Source organism: Hyperolius riggenbachi, chromosome 6 (genome assembly GCF_040937935.1).
Source record: "Hyperolius riggenbachi isolate aHypRig1 chromosome 6, aHypRig1.pri, whole genome shotgun sequence".
NCBI lineage: Eukaryota > Metazoa > Chordata > Amphibia > Anura > Hyperoliidae > Hyperolius > Hyperolius riggenbachi.
Genome location: NC_090651.1, coordinates 44,786,031 through 44,798,856, shown reverse-complemented (window position 1 = coordinate 44,798,856; position 12,826 = coordinate 44,786,031). Strand labels below are relative to the sequence as shown.

The following is a 12,826-nucleotide window of genomic DNA, read 5'->3' as shown; positions in this document are numbered from 1 at the left end:
GTACAGAGATATACTAACAGTCACAGACTACATCTCCCGGCATGCATTGCAGCGCATTTGTGCACAACACTGCCAGAAACATACAAACTGGTTGCTGCGGCAAGTCTGAGGAGAAAATGGGGCATCCCAAACGGACGGGGAGCCCAGAGGAGCAGCACCCCGTAGGCAAGTAATGAATCTGCTCAACCCCTCGCCCTCCCCATGGAACACTCAGTTAAAGTGGACCTGAACCCTTGCACAAGACAGAAGGAAAACATAACAGAAATGCACCCTGTATGTATTGAGTTTAGCCTGTGTAATTCCCCCTCATTTGTGTCTAATCACAAATTGTAATCTGATCTCTCCCCTGCACCCCCCCCCCCCCCCCCATGGCAGATAAGCCCATTTGAAAGCACGGGCTGTAAACAATATGTCTGCTTCCATGAATCAGGAAGTAGAAACTGTGCAAATTTAGTTTTAGGATTTGTATCAGCTGTAACAAATGTTTTTTTTTGTTTAAAAGTTATTAAGCTGTTGTGTATATTTTAGAGCAGAGAGGAGTTCTGAGTTCAGGTCCACTTTAGGAACCTCCCTTGTGGGGGGAGGTTCGTTAAAAAAAAAAAAAAAAATGTGGTGGTGCGCGGTTCCCTTTAATCCAAATGTTCCTTTTTGTGCCAAGCTTTGCTTCTCTATCTAAATAAATCGTATTTGAAAAAATTGGCTCTATTGCACAGAGAGTTATCCACATGCACAACTCTACTCCAGTCCACATAGTACAGTCCCCATTCCACATATTCCACATTATTATAGTATTGGTCCTGTCTTCATCCCTGTGGACAACTGTACTCCATTCCACATTACAGCGGTATTACTGTCCACATCTATAAAACAGCAGTGTACATATACTGTCACAATTCCATGTATTCCACATTATTGCAGTATTGGCCCTTTCTCCAGCCCTGTCTCTGTGCACACCCCTTAGGGCCTGGGCACACTTGCTTCTATGCATTTTTTTTTAAAAGGAACTTGAGGTGAGAGACCGATGGAGGTTGCCATATTTATTTCCAGTTGCCTGGCTGACCTTCTGATCTTTCTGGTCTCTAGTGTCTGAATCGCACATGTGAAACAAGCATGTGGCCAATCTTGTCACATACCTCTAATTTGCATGCTTGTTCAGGGTCTATGGCTAAAAGGTATTAGCGGCAGTGGGTCAGCAGGACAGCCAGGCAATGTGCATTATTTAAAAGGAAAGAAATATCTTATCCTTCATATATCGCCATTGCATTTCATCATTTCCTGTCCATCTTTGTATTGGTGCCTGTGTCCTGCAGGTGGGCTGAACCTGGGCATCTTTGACACCTGTTTGATTACGGAGGAAATCGCCTACGGATGTACCGGTGTTCAGACTGCCATAGAAGCCAACTCCTTAGGGGTAAGTACCGTATTTTTTGAACTAGAAGACGCTCCTGACCATAAGACGCACCTAGGTTTAGAGGACAAAAATGTTTATTAAACCTGGTGTCTCCATGGTGAAGCGGCATCTTGTGGATTGTGCCCCTTTGTACCTCATGCCCCCTTGTGTGTCTCTGTGTCTCTCTGTGTCCTCCTCTGTCCTCTTCCATGCCACTTTGTGTCCTCCTTTATGCACCTTTGTGTCCCCCTGTGTCCTCCTCTGCATGGGCACAGTACAGGGTGTCCCCAACATTGGGTTAGAGGTTCGTATTGGCAAGCGCTCGCAAGCAGGGCTGTGGAGTCGGTACAAAAATCCCCCGACTCCGACTCCTCAGTTTAGGATTCCACCGACTTCGACTCCGACTCCTCTAATTTGCATATTACAATCTTGTTGATTGAAAGTATGTAACATGAAATTCATCTCTTAACTGCCAACGCTTAGGAATTTTACAAGACAACTGAAGTGAGAAGGATATGGAGGCTGCCATATTTATTCCCTTTAGTCATAGACTAAAACTAGTCCTTGGTAAGAGTACTTGTAGAAGGTACAGACAGGAACAAAGACCATCTATCAGGCCCTAGGCAATGTAAGTGTGGGTACATGTAAGAATGATGTGCAGGTACTCTGCAGGGGAATGAGGAGATTCTTCCTCTATTACACATTCTTCATGTACAATCTGAACCAGGTTTATGGGTGATAGACAACACCTCTGTGTTCAATGTGCACAACATTCTCAGTGGATTCCCTGCAGCTCTGTGGAGAGTGCATATGTAGAGTGTAGTACTAGTTTTATACATACCTGGGGCTTCCTCCAGCCCCCTTTAGGATAATCAGTCCCTCGCTGTCCTCCTCCGCCACCTGGGTCTTCTGATAGGAGTCCAGGTACTTGAGCCAGTCTGGCGTAGTGCGCATGCACACACTCCGCCGCCGGGAGCGTACTACACCTGCGCAGCACTGTTGCTCAGGTGCAGAACGCTCCTGGCTGTGGAAGCGGCATGCAGCCGGACTGCGCTGACTGACTGAATTACTGGGACTCATAGAAGATCCAGGTGGCGGAGGAGGAACGCGAGGGACTGATTGGCCTGATGGGGGCTGGAAGAAGCCCCAGGTATGTATAAAGCTTTTCTTTTCATCCTTCTCGGGTACCCTTTAATTCGTAGTCACCAAACCAAATTTTAACAACATATTAAATGATTTGATTTCATCAGCAAAGGGAATGCATACATTTGCATAAATCAGCATCAATACAGAATTATTTCCATCTCATTGACCATCTCTATTAGTGACACAGCTACACATCAGGCTTTATTCTAACAGCATAGATGTTATTTAGTATAGATAAGACATTCCTGTGTACACATCATATATACAGTCACAATCAGATATATATATATATGACTTTAAAAATACAGGGACTGCTTTATTGAAGCAGCACAAGTAACTAATTTTGATTGGTTTATTTCATTTTTGTGGACTAAGCACAGCTATTGCTGTATATATAAATTATTTATGATGACTATTATCCGGGAAATAGAACATTTTATCATATTTTCTATTTTAATTACAGTTAAAATTCATTATGAGTCGGAGTCGGTGCATTTTTTTTCCCGACTCCAGGCACCCAAAATTACTCCGACTCCACAGCCCTGCTCACAAGTCAGGAACTCTCTGCATTTGGACTATAAGTAGAAGTGACTTTTTTCCCCCCACTTTTGGGAGAGAAAAAGTGAGTGTTATAGTCCAAAAAATAAAGTATGTGTAGTGTTGAAGCAATACGGTAGTTCATGCTTACATTTGTTAATGCATGTGGTCTTCAGTATATTCTAATTTGAAAAGTTGAATGCAATGCACATGCATAGTTCTTGTATTATACAGTTTAAATTAGCTGTCTGGCTGGGTCTGCAAAAGTCCCCAGGGTCATGGGCGTAACAATCACCCCTGCGATCCCTGCCATCGCAGGGGGGCCCACAGTCTTTGGGGGCCCCTCCTCTTCCCTCTCCTCAACCGCAAGTGCAGCCAATTAGCAAAAAAAAACCTCCCCATTTGCTCACAAAAACAGTGTGCAAGAGCATGTGTAATTTTCCTGTTTCCAGACGCTGCTTCACAGTAGAAAACTCTCTGCTGCCATTGGCTGGCTCCCGATCACGTGACGCGGATGGGGTTCGGGGACCAGGGGGGCCCTATTAAGTCTAGTTACGCCCCTGCCAGGGGTCAAAGGTTGGATAACTATAGTTGGGAGACAAGATTTTTATTGCATGTTATGCTAAACCATAGTAGTAAGTTCCTCCCTCAATAAACTTTCATTGGCTAACTGTCACTAGACCATTACTCTCTAATCCTGTCACTGATGTCACATGACCTGAGACTGAGATAGCTGGCCAATAGGGACAGGTTAGATTAGGAGGAAGAGGTGGGCACAATTTGAGTCGCCCAAGATTACACCATATACTGGTGCAATATAAAGCACTAAAACCATGTTCTGTTCAGTGTCTTAACGAACATAAAAATGTGTTTATTTTACAGCAAATGCCAGTGATAATTGCTGGGAATGAGACCCAAAAGAAGAAGTACCTGGGAAGAATGACTGAAGAACCTCTCATGTGTGTAAGTGGCGTGTGTATTTGGGCAGCACTGATGTTCATTGTATAATTGGGCGCCGCCGTGCATAACCGTGGCCCCTTTACGCTATGAAGATAATGCAATGCGATTGTTCCTCATTCGCATCGCACTGTATCTGAAATGTCGCAATGTTGAATGTGCGGTGCAACCATACAGAGAGGCATACAGGACAATCAGAGAAACCTTTGCTTCCACTGTAAACGCATGTTACCCTGTAAAGGCACTGCTTGTGCGTTATCCCAACAGAACCCACCGCAACGCAAATCAATGTGATCGCTAAATAGAAATATCATTGCCACTGCGATTACATAGTGCCTGAAGGGAAAAAAAAAACCCAACCACCAGATACTCGCCTATGGAGAAGGAAGGCTTTGGTTCCTATAGAGCTTTTCCATTCCTCTCATGGTCCCCTTGTTCCAGCGTCGTCAACACCATTGGCAGTATTTGACTGATCGGTCGAATACCGCTCTGTGCTGCTATGGAAAGTTTCGGGAGCCTGAGTGCCGAAATGCACGAGCGTTCACTTACGCCTGTGCAGTACAGAGCAGCCCGTCTTCGGGAGCAATCAAGCTTCTGAAGCCTCTCGTGGCAGCAGATTGGAATGGAGGAGACAGCGCTGGAACGCCGGGACTGTGAGAAGAAAGGAAAGGCTCTATAGGACCCAGAGACATTCCTCTCCATATGTAAGTATCTGGTTGTTGTTTTTTTTGGGCTGGTCACTTCAGACTTGCTTTTAAAGCAGACCTTAACTCAGAACTTCCTCTCTGCTCTAATAATTAACTCTCCTGGCGGTACACAGTTGCAGTGGCAATCGCGGGAGGGATTTTTTAAAATAAAAAATGTTTTGTATTTGTTAGCTAGCACTTCGCTAGCTAACTATGTGGCCCAAGTCTCCGGCACCTTTCTGACCGATCCCCCGGATATGGGGTCATGCGCAGTCCCGGTCCTCACCATAGCGAAGCCTGGAGCCGATTGGGAGGCTGGCCATCGCGGGATCCCTGGGGGGTACGTATTACGGGGGCGATCGAAGGGGACCGGAGGAGCTTTGGGCACATGATTAGCTAGCGAAGTGCTAGCTTAACAATACACAGCAGTTATTATTTAAAAAAAAAAAAAACTCCCGGGGCCCTGTGATCCCCTGCGGCGCCGAGCCCGACCGTAGGTCAGGCTTACCGCCAGGGAGGGTAAAGAGACTGAAGCCAGTTTAAAAACAAGTTTTTACCTTTTATTTGGCTTAAGGATGTTAATCACTGCTAAAACGAGGGTTTTATAACCCCCAAATCCCTGGCGCAAAAATCGGGGAGCGCTTCCCGATCGAGGCAGAGCTTTGGGCTGTAGCTCTGCCTTTACTCTCGTCAATCTCCGCTGATCGCCACCTGTCCCCGCCCCTCTGTCTTCTTTCACTGAGAGGGGCGGGGAGAGGCGGAGATCCGCAGGCAGATTGACGCGAATGGAGGCAGAGCTACATCCCAAAGCTCTGTCTCCCCGGGCAGCAAAATCCACGACCAGAAAAGTCGTGGACTTTTGCCCTAGGATTTGGGGGTTATATAACCCTTGTTCTGCCACGGGAATGAGGCGTTTTAACACTGACCAACATCCTTAAGCCAAATAAAAGGTAAAAACTTGTTTTTTAACTGGCTTCAGAGTCACAGAATAATAACCTTTACAGAAAAACATTACCTTGGTACAGCTTACAGAACTCCTGCAATCAATCTGCAGTGTCTACTTCCTGCTTTCACGGCAGCAGACAAAGGGTTAACATCCTGTGTTTACATATTAGCTGTCTTCAAGACTGCCAAATTTCTGCTCTGACACAGTTGAGAGATCAAATTACACTTGTGATTGTTTGAAGATGAGGTGGAATTGGACAGGCTCTTCTCTCTAAAAACACACAGGTTGTTTCCTTGTGTTCTGTGCAAGAGTTTAGGTCCACTTAAACTCATAATTTATCACTCCTTATCTGTTTATCTCACGCATTAGCTCTCCTTACAGTGAAGGTTAAAAGTAGTAAGCTTTGTGAATCCTTTGAGGACCCTGAGTGTTGGCAATGCAGGTGTGCAGGCAGCGTATGAGCCTCTCCATACTCTTCAGCTGCAGCCATGTATTGCTCAGTGAGACTGGCATCTTCACAGTGAAACTGCAGGTGTGCTGATTTCATAACTCACAAGAGGATTATGTTGACATACATATATTAAGAAGCAGAGCATTTCTTTGACCTACTTAATTTGCAAGCTATGTAGAGTCAATGGGGATTATGTAAACGCAGTTCTATTAGGCAGCAGGAGCATTCCTGTGACCCATTTAGTTTACAAACTATATCATCGGCACTCAGGGTCAGGGAGCAGCAAATGGAGCATTTGTATTGAGGTATGTATATATATATATATATATCTATATATCTATATATATAAAATCGGGTGTGTGTGTGTGTGTGTGTGTGTGTGTGTGTGTGTGTGTGTGTGTGTGTGTGTGTGTGTGTGTGTGTGTGTGTGTGTGTGTGTGTGTGTGTGTGTGTGTGTGTGTGTGTGTGTGTGTGTGTGTGTGTGTGTGTGTGTGTGTGTGTGTGTGTGTGTGTGTGTGTGTGTGTGTGTGTGTGTGTGTGTGTGTGTGTGTGTGTGTGTGTGTGTGTGTGTGTGTGTGTGTGTGTGTGTGTGTGTGTGTGTGCCGCGATCACTCAAACCCCTTGACCGATTTGAACGAAACTTGGTATACAGGTTCCTTACTACCTGGGATGATAGGTTCTGGGGGTCTCGCGGCCCCCCTGCCCACCTGGGCGGAGCTACAAACAGCAAATCAGATTCCACCCATTCAAGTCAATGGAAAAAATGTAAAAGGCTGCCATTCTCACAATAATCAAGCCAGAGTCCCCACACTTGGCACAGTTGGTCACTTGGTGACCGAGGTTACAAATCCAGGAAAAGCGGGTGGAGCATAAAACAGCCAATCAAAATTCAGCCATTCCTTTTAAATGGGAAAAAATGCAGCCATTCTTACACTGTTAATCGCAGGGTTCTCAAACTTGCCACACTTCGCCACTGGGTGAATAAGATTAAGATTTTGGAAAGTGGGTGGAGCCTACAACAGCCAATCAAAATTCACCTATTGCGTTTAAAGGGGAATATTTAAACTGCTGCCATTCTTACACTGTTTATGGCAGAGGCTTCAGACTTGCTGCAGTCAGTCATTAGGTGACTGGGGTCCAAATTCACTAAAGGGGCGGGGCCACAAACAGCCAATCAGATTTCTTTGCTGTATAAACTGCTTCCATTCACACAATTTTGATGCCAGGAACCTGAAAGCTCACAAAATTGGTCATTGAGTGACTGTGTGACAAGGTTACACAAAGTGGGTGGAGCCAAAAACACATTTTACTGGGAAAATATAAACTGCAGCCATTCTTACACTGTTAATGGCAGGGTTGTCAAACTTTGCACAGTTGGTCATTGAGTGAATGTGATTAAGATTTTGGGAAGTGGGTAGAGCCTACAACAGCCAATCAAAATTCAACTTTTGATTGTCAAAGGGAATATTTAAACTGCAACCATTCTTATACTGTTAATAGCAGATGCCTCAAACCTGGTACAGCTGGGCACTGGGTGACTGGGGTTCAAATTCAGAAAGGGGCGGAGCCACAAACAGCCAATCAGATATACAAAGTATTGATACCAAGGATCCCAAAGCTGATAAACTTGGTAATTGAGTGACTATATGTCAAGGTTACAAAAAGTGGGCGGTGCCAGAAACTTAATTTTTTACATGGCAGGGTTCCCAAACTTGATACAATTGGCCACTGGGTGCCTGGGATTATTATTCAGAAATGTGGGTGGAGCCTACAACAGCCAATCAAAATTCAGCTATTGATTTTCATGGGGAATATTTACATTGCTACCATTCTTACACTGTTAATGGCAGAGGCCTCAAACCTGATACAGTCAGTAATTGGGTGACTGGGGACCAAATTCACTAAAGGCGGTGGAGCCACAAACAGCCAATCAGATTTGTTAGATTGATTTCAGCCATTCTGTTATTGGCAGGGTTCTCAAACTTGACACAGTTGGCCACTGGGTGACTAGGATTAATATTTAGGAAAGTGGGTGGAGTGTACAGCAGCCAATCAAAATTCATCTTTTGATTTTCAAGGGGAATATTTACATTGCTGCCATTCTTGCACTGTTAATGGCACAGATTATTATACAGAAAAGTGGGTGGAGCCTAAAAAAAACAATCAAAATTCACCTGTTGATTTTCAAAGGGAATATTAAAATTGCTGCCATTCTTGCACTGTTAATGGCACAAGCCTCAAACCTGGTACAGTTGATCATTGGGTCACTGGGGTTCAAATTCAGAAAAGGGGATAGAGGAGGCATGGGCAAACTTGGCCCTCCAGCTGTTGAGGAACTACAAGTCCCACAATGCATTGCAGGAGTCTGACAGCCACAGTCATGACTCATAAAGGCAAATGCATTGTGGGATTTGTAGTTCCTTGACAGCTGGAGGGCCAAGTTTGCCCATGCCTGTGATAGAGCCACAAACAGCCAATCAGATGTTTCATTTCACTGGGAAAATACAAATTATTGATGCCAAGGACCCAAAGCTCACAAACATGGTCATTGAGTGACTGTGTGTCCAGTTTACAAAAAGTGGGCGGAGCCAAAAACAAATTTCAATGGGAAAATGTAAACTGCAGCCCTTCTTCACTGTTAATGGCAGGGATCTCAAACTTTGCCAAGATGGTCACTGGGTGACTGAGATTAATATTCAGGGAAGTGGGTGGAGCCTATAATAGCCAAAATAGTCAAAATTCACCTGTTGATTTTCAAAAGGAATATTTAAATTGCTGCCATTTTTACACTGGTATTAGCAGATCAGAGCAGTTTCTAGGCTAAATTTCACCCAGGGCGAGGGTGTAAAAATCGCCCCCCACCCCACCCCCATGGAGCCAGGCATAGGTGCCCGCAGTACAGGTTGAACAGGTTAGCTACGTAGGTGCCTCCAGTATAGGGTAGCCTGCATAGTTGCCCCCAGTGTAGGTTAGATAGGTAGGTGCCTGCTTTATAGGTTATCTACGTTGGTGCCTCCAGTATAGGGTAGCCCGTATAGTTGCCACCAGTGTGGGTTAGATAGGTAGGTGCCCCCATTATAGTTTAGATAGGTAGGTGCCCGCAGTATAGGTTAGATAGGTAGGTTCCCGCAGTATAGGTTCGATAGGTAGGTTCCCCCAGTATGGGTTAGATCGGTAGGTTCCCCCAGTATAGGTTCAATAGGTAGGTTCCCCCAGTATAGGTTAGATAGGTAGGTCCCCCCAGTATGGGTTAGATAGGTAGGTTCCTGCAGTTTAGGATAGTTAGGTAGGTTCCCGCAGTATAGCTTGGCTAGGTAGGTTCCCGCAGTATAGGTTAGTTAGGTAGGTTCCCGCAGTATAGGTTAGTTAGGTAAGTTCCCGCAGTATAGGATAGTTAGGTAGGTTCCCACAGTATAGCTTGGCTAGGTAGGTTCTCGCAGTATAGGTTAGTTAGGTAGGTTCCCGCAGTATAGGTTAGTTAGGTAGGTTCCCGCAGTATAGGTTAGTTAGGTAGGTTCCCGCAGTATAGGATAGTTAGGTAGGTTCCTACAGTATAGCTTGGCTAGGTAGGTTCCCGCAGTATAGGTTAGTTAGGTAGGTTCCCGCAGTATAGGTTAGTTAGGTAGGTTCCCGCAGTATAGGTTAGTTAGGTAGGTTCCCGCAGTATAGGTTAGTTAGGTAGGTTCCCGCAGTATAGGTTAGTTAGGTAGGTAGGTTCCTGCAGTGTAGGATAAATAGGTAGGTTCCTGCAGTTTAGGTTAGTTAGGTAGGTTCCCACAGTTTAGGTTAGTTGGTATGGGCGGTATGAGTTGGGCGCAGGAGCGGGGGGAGCGAACATAATAGTAATAACTCACCTGCTTCCGCCGAACCTGCGCTGCTTCAATGTCCTTCCTTTCCCGGCATCTATCTCATTAGTCACAGTGCTTCCTGTGATGACATGCGGTATGTCATCACAGGGGGCGCTGTTACCAGGCGACGGACGCCGGGAGAGGAAAGATATTGAAACTGCGGGGAACGGATGAAGAAGGTGAGTTATAACTATTATGTCCGTTCCCCCGCTCCGGCGCCCCCCCTCCTGCCGCACAATAAAGCACCCCGGGCGATTGCACGTATCACACACCCATAGAAACGGGGCTGTAGCAGATGCCTCAAACCTGCTATAGTTGGTCATTGGGTGACTGGGGTTCAAATGTTGGAGAGGAGTGCAGCCACAGACAGCCAATCTGATTTGTTTAATTTCTATGGGAATATACAAATTATTGATGCCAAAGACCCCGAAGTTCACAAACTTGGTCATTGAGTGTTCGTGCATTAGGGTTAGAAAAAGTGGGCGGAGCCAAAACCGGTCAAATACATACACAGGCAGTTCCACGTCATTAGTGGGTGGAGACAAATGCAAATTTCACTGGGAAAATGTAAACTGCAGCCATACTTACACTGTTAATGGTAGGGTTCTCAAACTTTGCACAGTTGGTCACTGGGTGACTGGGTTAAATATTCAGAAAAGTGGGTGGAGCCTACAAAAGTGAATCAAACTTCACCTATTGCTTCTCAAGGGGAATATTTAATTGCTGCCATTCTTGCACTGTTAATGGCACAGGCCTCAAACCTGCTACAGTTGGTCATTGGGTGACTGGGGTTCAAATTCAGAAAAGGGGTGGAGCCACAAACAGCCAATCAGATTTTTTTCATTTCAATGCAAATTATTGTTTCCAAAGACCGCAAAGCTCACAAACTTGGTCATTGAGTAATTGTGTGTTAGGGTTAGAAAAAGTGGGCGGAGCCAACACTAGCCAAATACATACCCGGGCAACGCCGGGCAATCAGCTAGTATATATATATATTGTGAGGGATCAGCTGCAAATGGTGAGTACTCAGCGGGAGATAGCAGCACAGACAGGTGTATTTTCCAAAACAAACAATAGTTTATTGGACAGCAGGCTTCTTAAACAGCAGTCTTTTGGCAGTTTGTAAAGTACAGTTCAAATGAAAACAAAAAGGCCAGTCCAGGCCAGCAGCTTACATTCAGCTTTCAATATCAGGAACACACCAAACTCCATGTGCAGCCTGCACTTTCTCTCCAGAGCAAAAACCAGCTTCCTGGAATCAAACGTGAAGTCTTTCTCAGCAGACTTCCAGACCTTGCTGGTCACACCCACTCTCTCTCCTCCTACTCCAGCCTTTCAAAGCTGCTCTGTTAACCCTGTGTGAGCCTTCTCCAGCAGAAGCCCACATACACAGAGCAATCGATCCACCCAGGATCTGGCGACCAGATGCGCCCGCCCACTCTGCATCTGGTCAGCTCCGGACCCAAGTAAGGTTTTTAACCTCTGTCCATGTGACAGACAGCCAAAACCTTTTTATTCCGGAGCTGCTACTGGATGTAGCGTCTGATCCCAGGTGGAATGTACCTCCCATCCAACACAACCTGGGACAAATCGATTACCTCCTGGGTATCGACTTTGTCACATACTCCCCCCCTCTGTTCGATCCCGTGGGATCGGACACAGTCTGCGGCAAGACAGAATGCCCTTGATAGAGCATCTGCATTGCCATGCAGTCTTCCAGCTCTGTGCTCCACAGAAGAATTAAAGGGCTGTAATGCCAGAAACCAGCGCGTTACCCTTGCATTTTTCTCCTTGTTTTGAGACATCCATGTGAGAGGAGCATGGTCGGTAATGAGGCGAAAGCGACGGCCCAAGAGATAGTACCGCAGAGCCTCGAGTGCCCACTTGATGGCCAGACACTCCCGCTCCACGATACTATATCTTTCTTCGGCTGCGGTCAGCCTTCGACTCAGATACACAACTGGGTGCTCCTCTCCATTGACGATTTGGGATAGGACTGCTCCTAACCCCACAGCTGAAGCATCTGTCTGTACCAGAAACTCTTTTTTAAAATCAGGCGTGATCAAGACTGGACCCCTGCACAATGCCTCCTTAAGACCTTGAAAGGCTTCTTCAGCCTCCTGTCCCCATGCACCCATGGAGGAACTTTTCCCTTTTGTGAGGTTTGTAATGGGAGTGGCCAAAGTGGCAAAATTTGGAATGAACCTCCTATAATAGCCCACCAAACCTAAGAAGGTCCTGACCTGCTTTTTCGTGGTAGGCCTAGGCCAGTCCCTTATGGCCTCCACTTTCTGCACTTGGGGCTTAATCAGACCTCTCCCAATTGTGTACCCCAGGTAACGAGCCTCCTCCAACCCTACTGCACACTTCTTGGGGTTCGCTGTCAGCCCCGCCTTTCTAATGGCATCCAGGACCGCCTGGACTTTTGGAAGGTGGCTTTCCCAATCTGTACTGAAGACGACAACGTCGTCCAAATAAGCCGCAGCATACCGCTGATGCGGCCTGAGGATCTTGTCCATCATCCTTTGAAAGGTGGCTGGGGCCCCTTGCAACCCAAACGGCATCCTGACATACTGAAACAGCCCTTGGGGAGTCGAGAAGGCTGTCTTCTCCTTGGCTGATTCAGATAAGGGCACCTGCCAATATCCCCGGGTCAGATCTAAGGTGGTGACATATCTTGCGGGGCCCAGCCTTTCGACTAACTCATCTACCCTTGGCATAGGGTAGGCATCAAATTTTGACACCTCATTCAATTTTCTGAAGTCCTTACAGAAACGAATGGATCCGTCAGGCTTCGGAACTAGAACTATGGGGCTATTCCATTCGCTGTTGGACTCCTCAATAACCCCCAGTTCCAGCATTCTT

At 46.0% G+C, this 12,826-nt stretch overlaps 1 protein-coding gene across 1 annotated transcript in view; it reads left to right on the top strand.

Annotated features, from left to right (window-relative positions):
* ACADM (acyl-CoA dehydrogenase medium chain) overlaps window positions 1-12,826 on the top strand; it is an 80,788-nt gene that overhangs the window by 44,671 nt on the left and 23,291 nt on the right. The window contains exons 5-6 of the mRNA XM_068239202.1: window positions 1,311-1,411; window positions 3,956-4,036. Coding sequence (XP_068095303.1) covers window positions 1,311-1,411; window positions 3,956-4,036 — 182 coding nt within the window. The remainder of the gene's footprint in view (window positions 1-1,310; window positions 1,412-3,955; window positions 4,037-12,826) is intronic.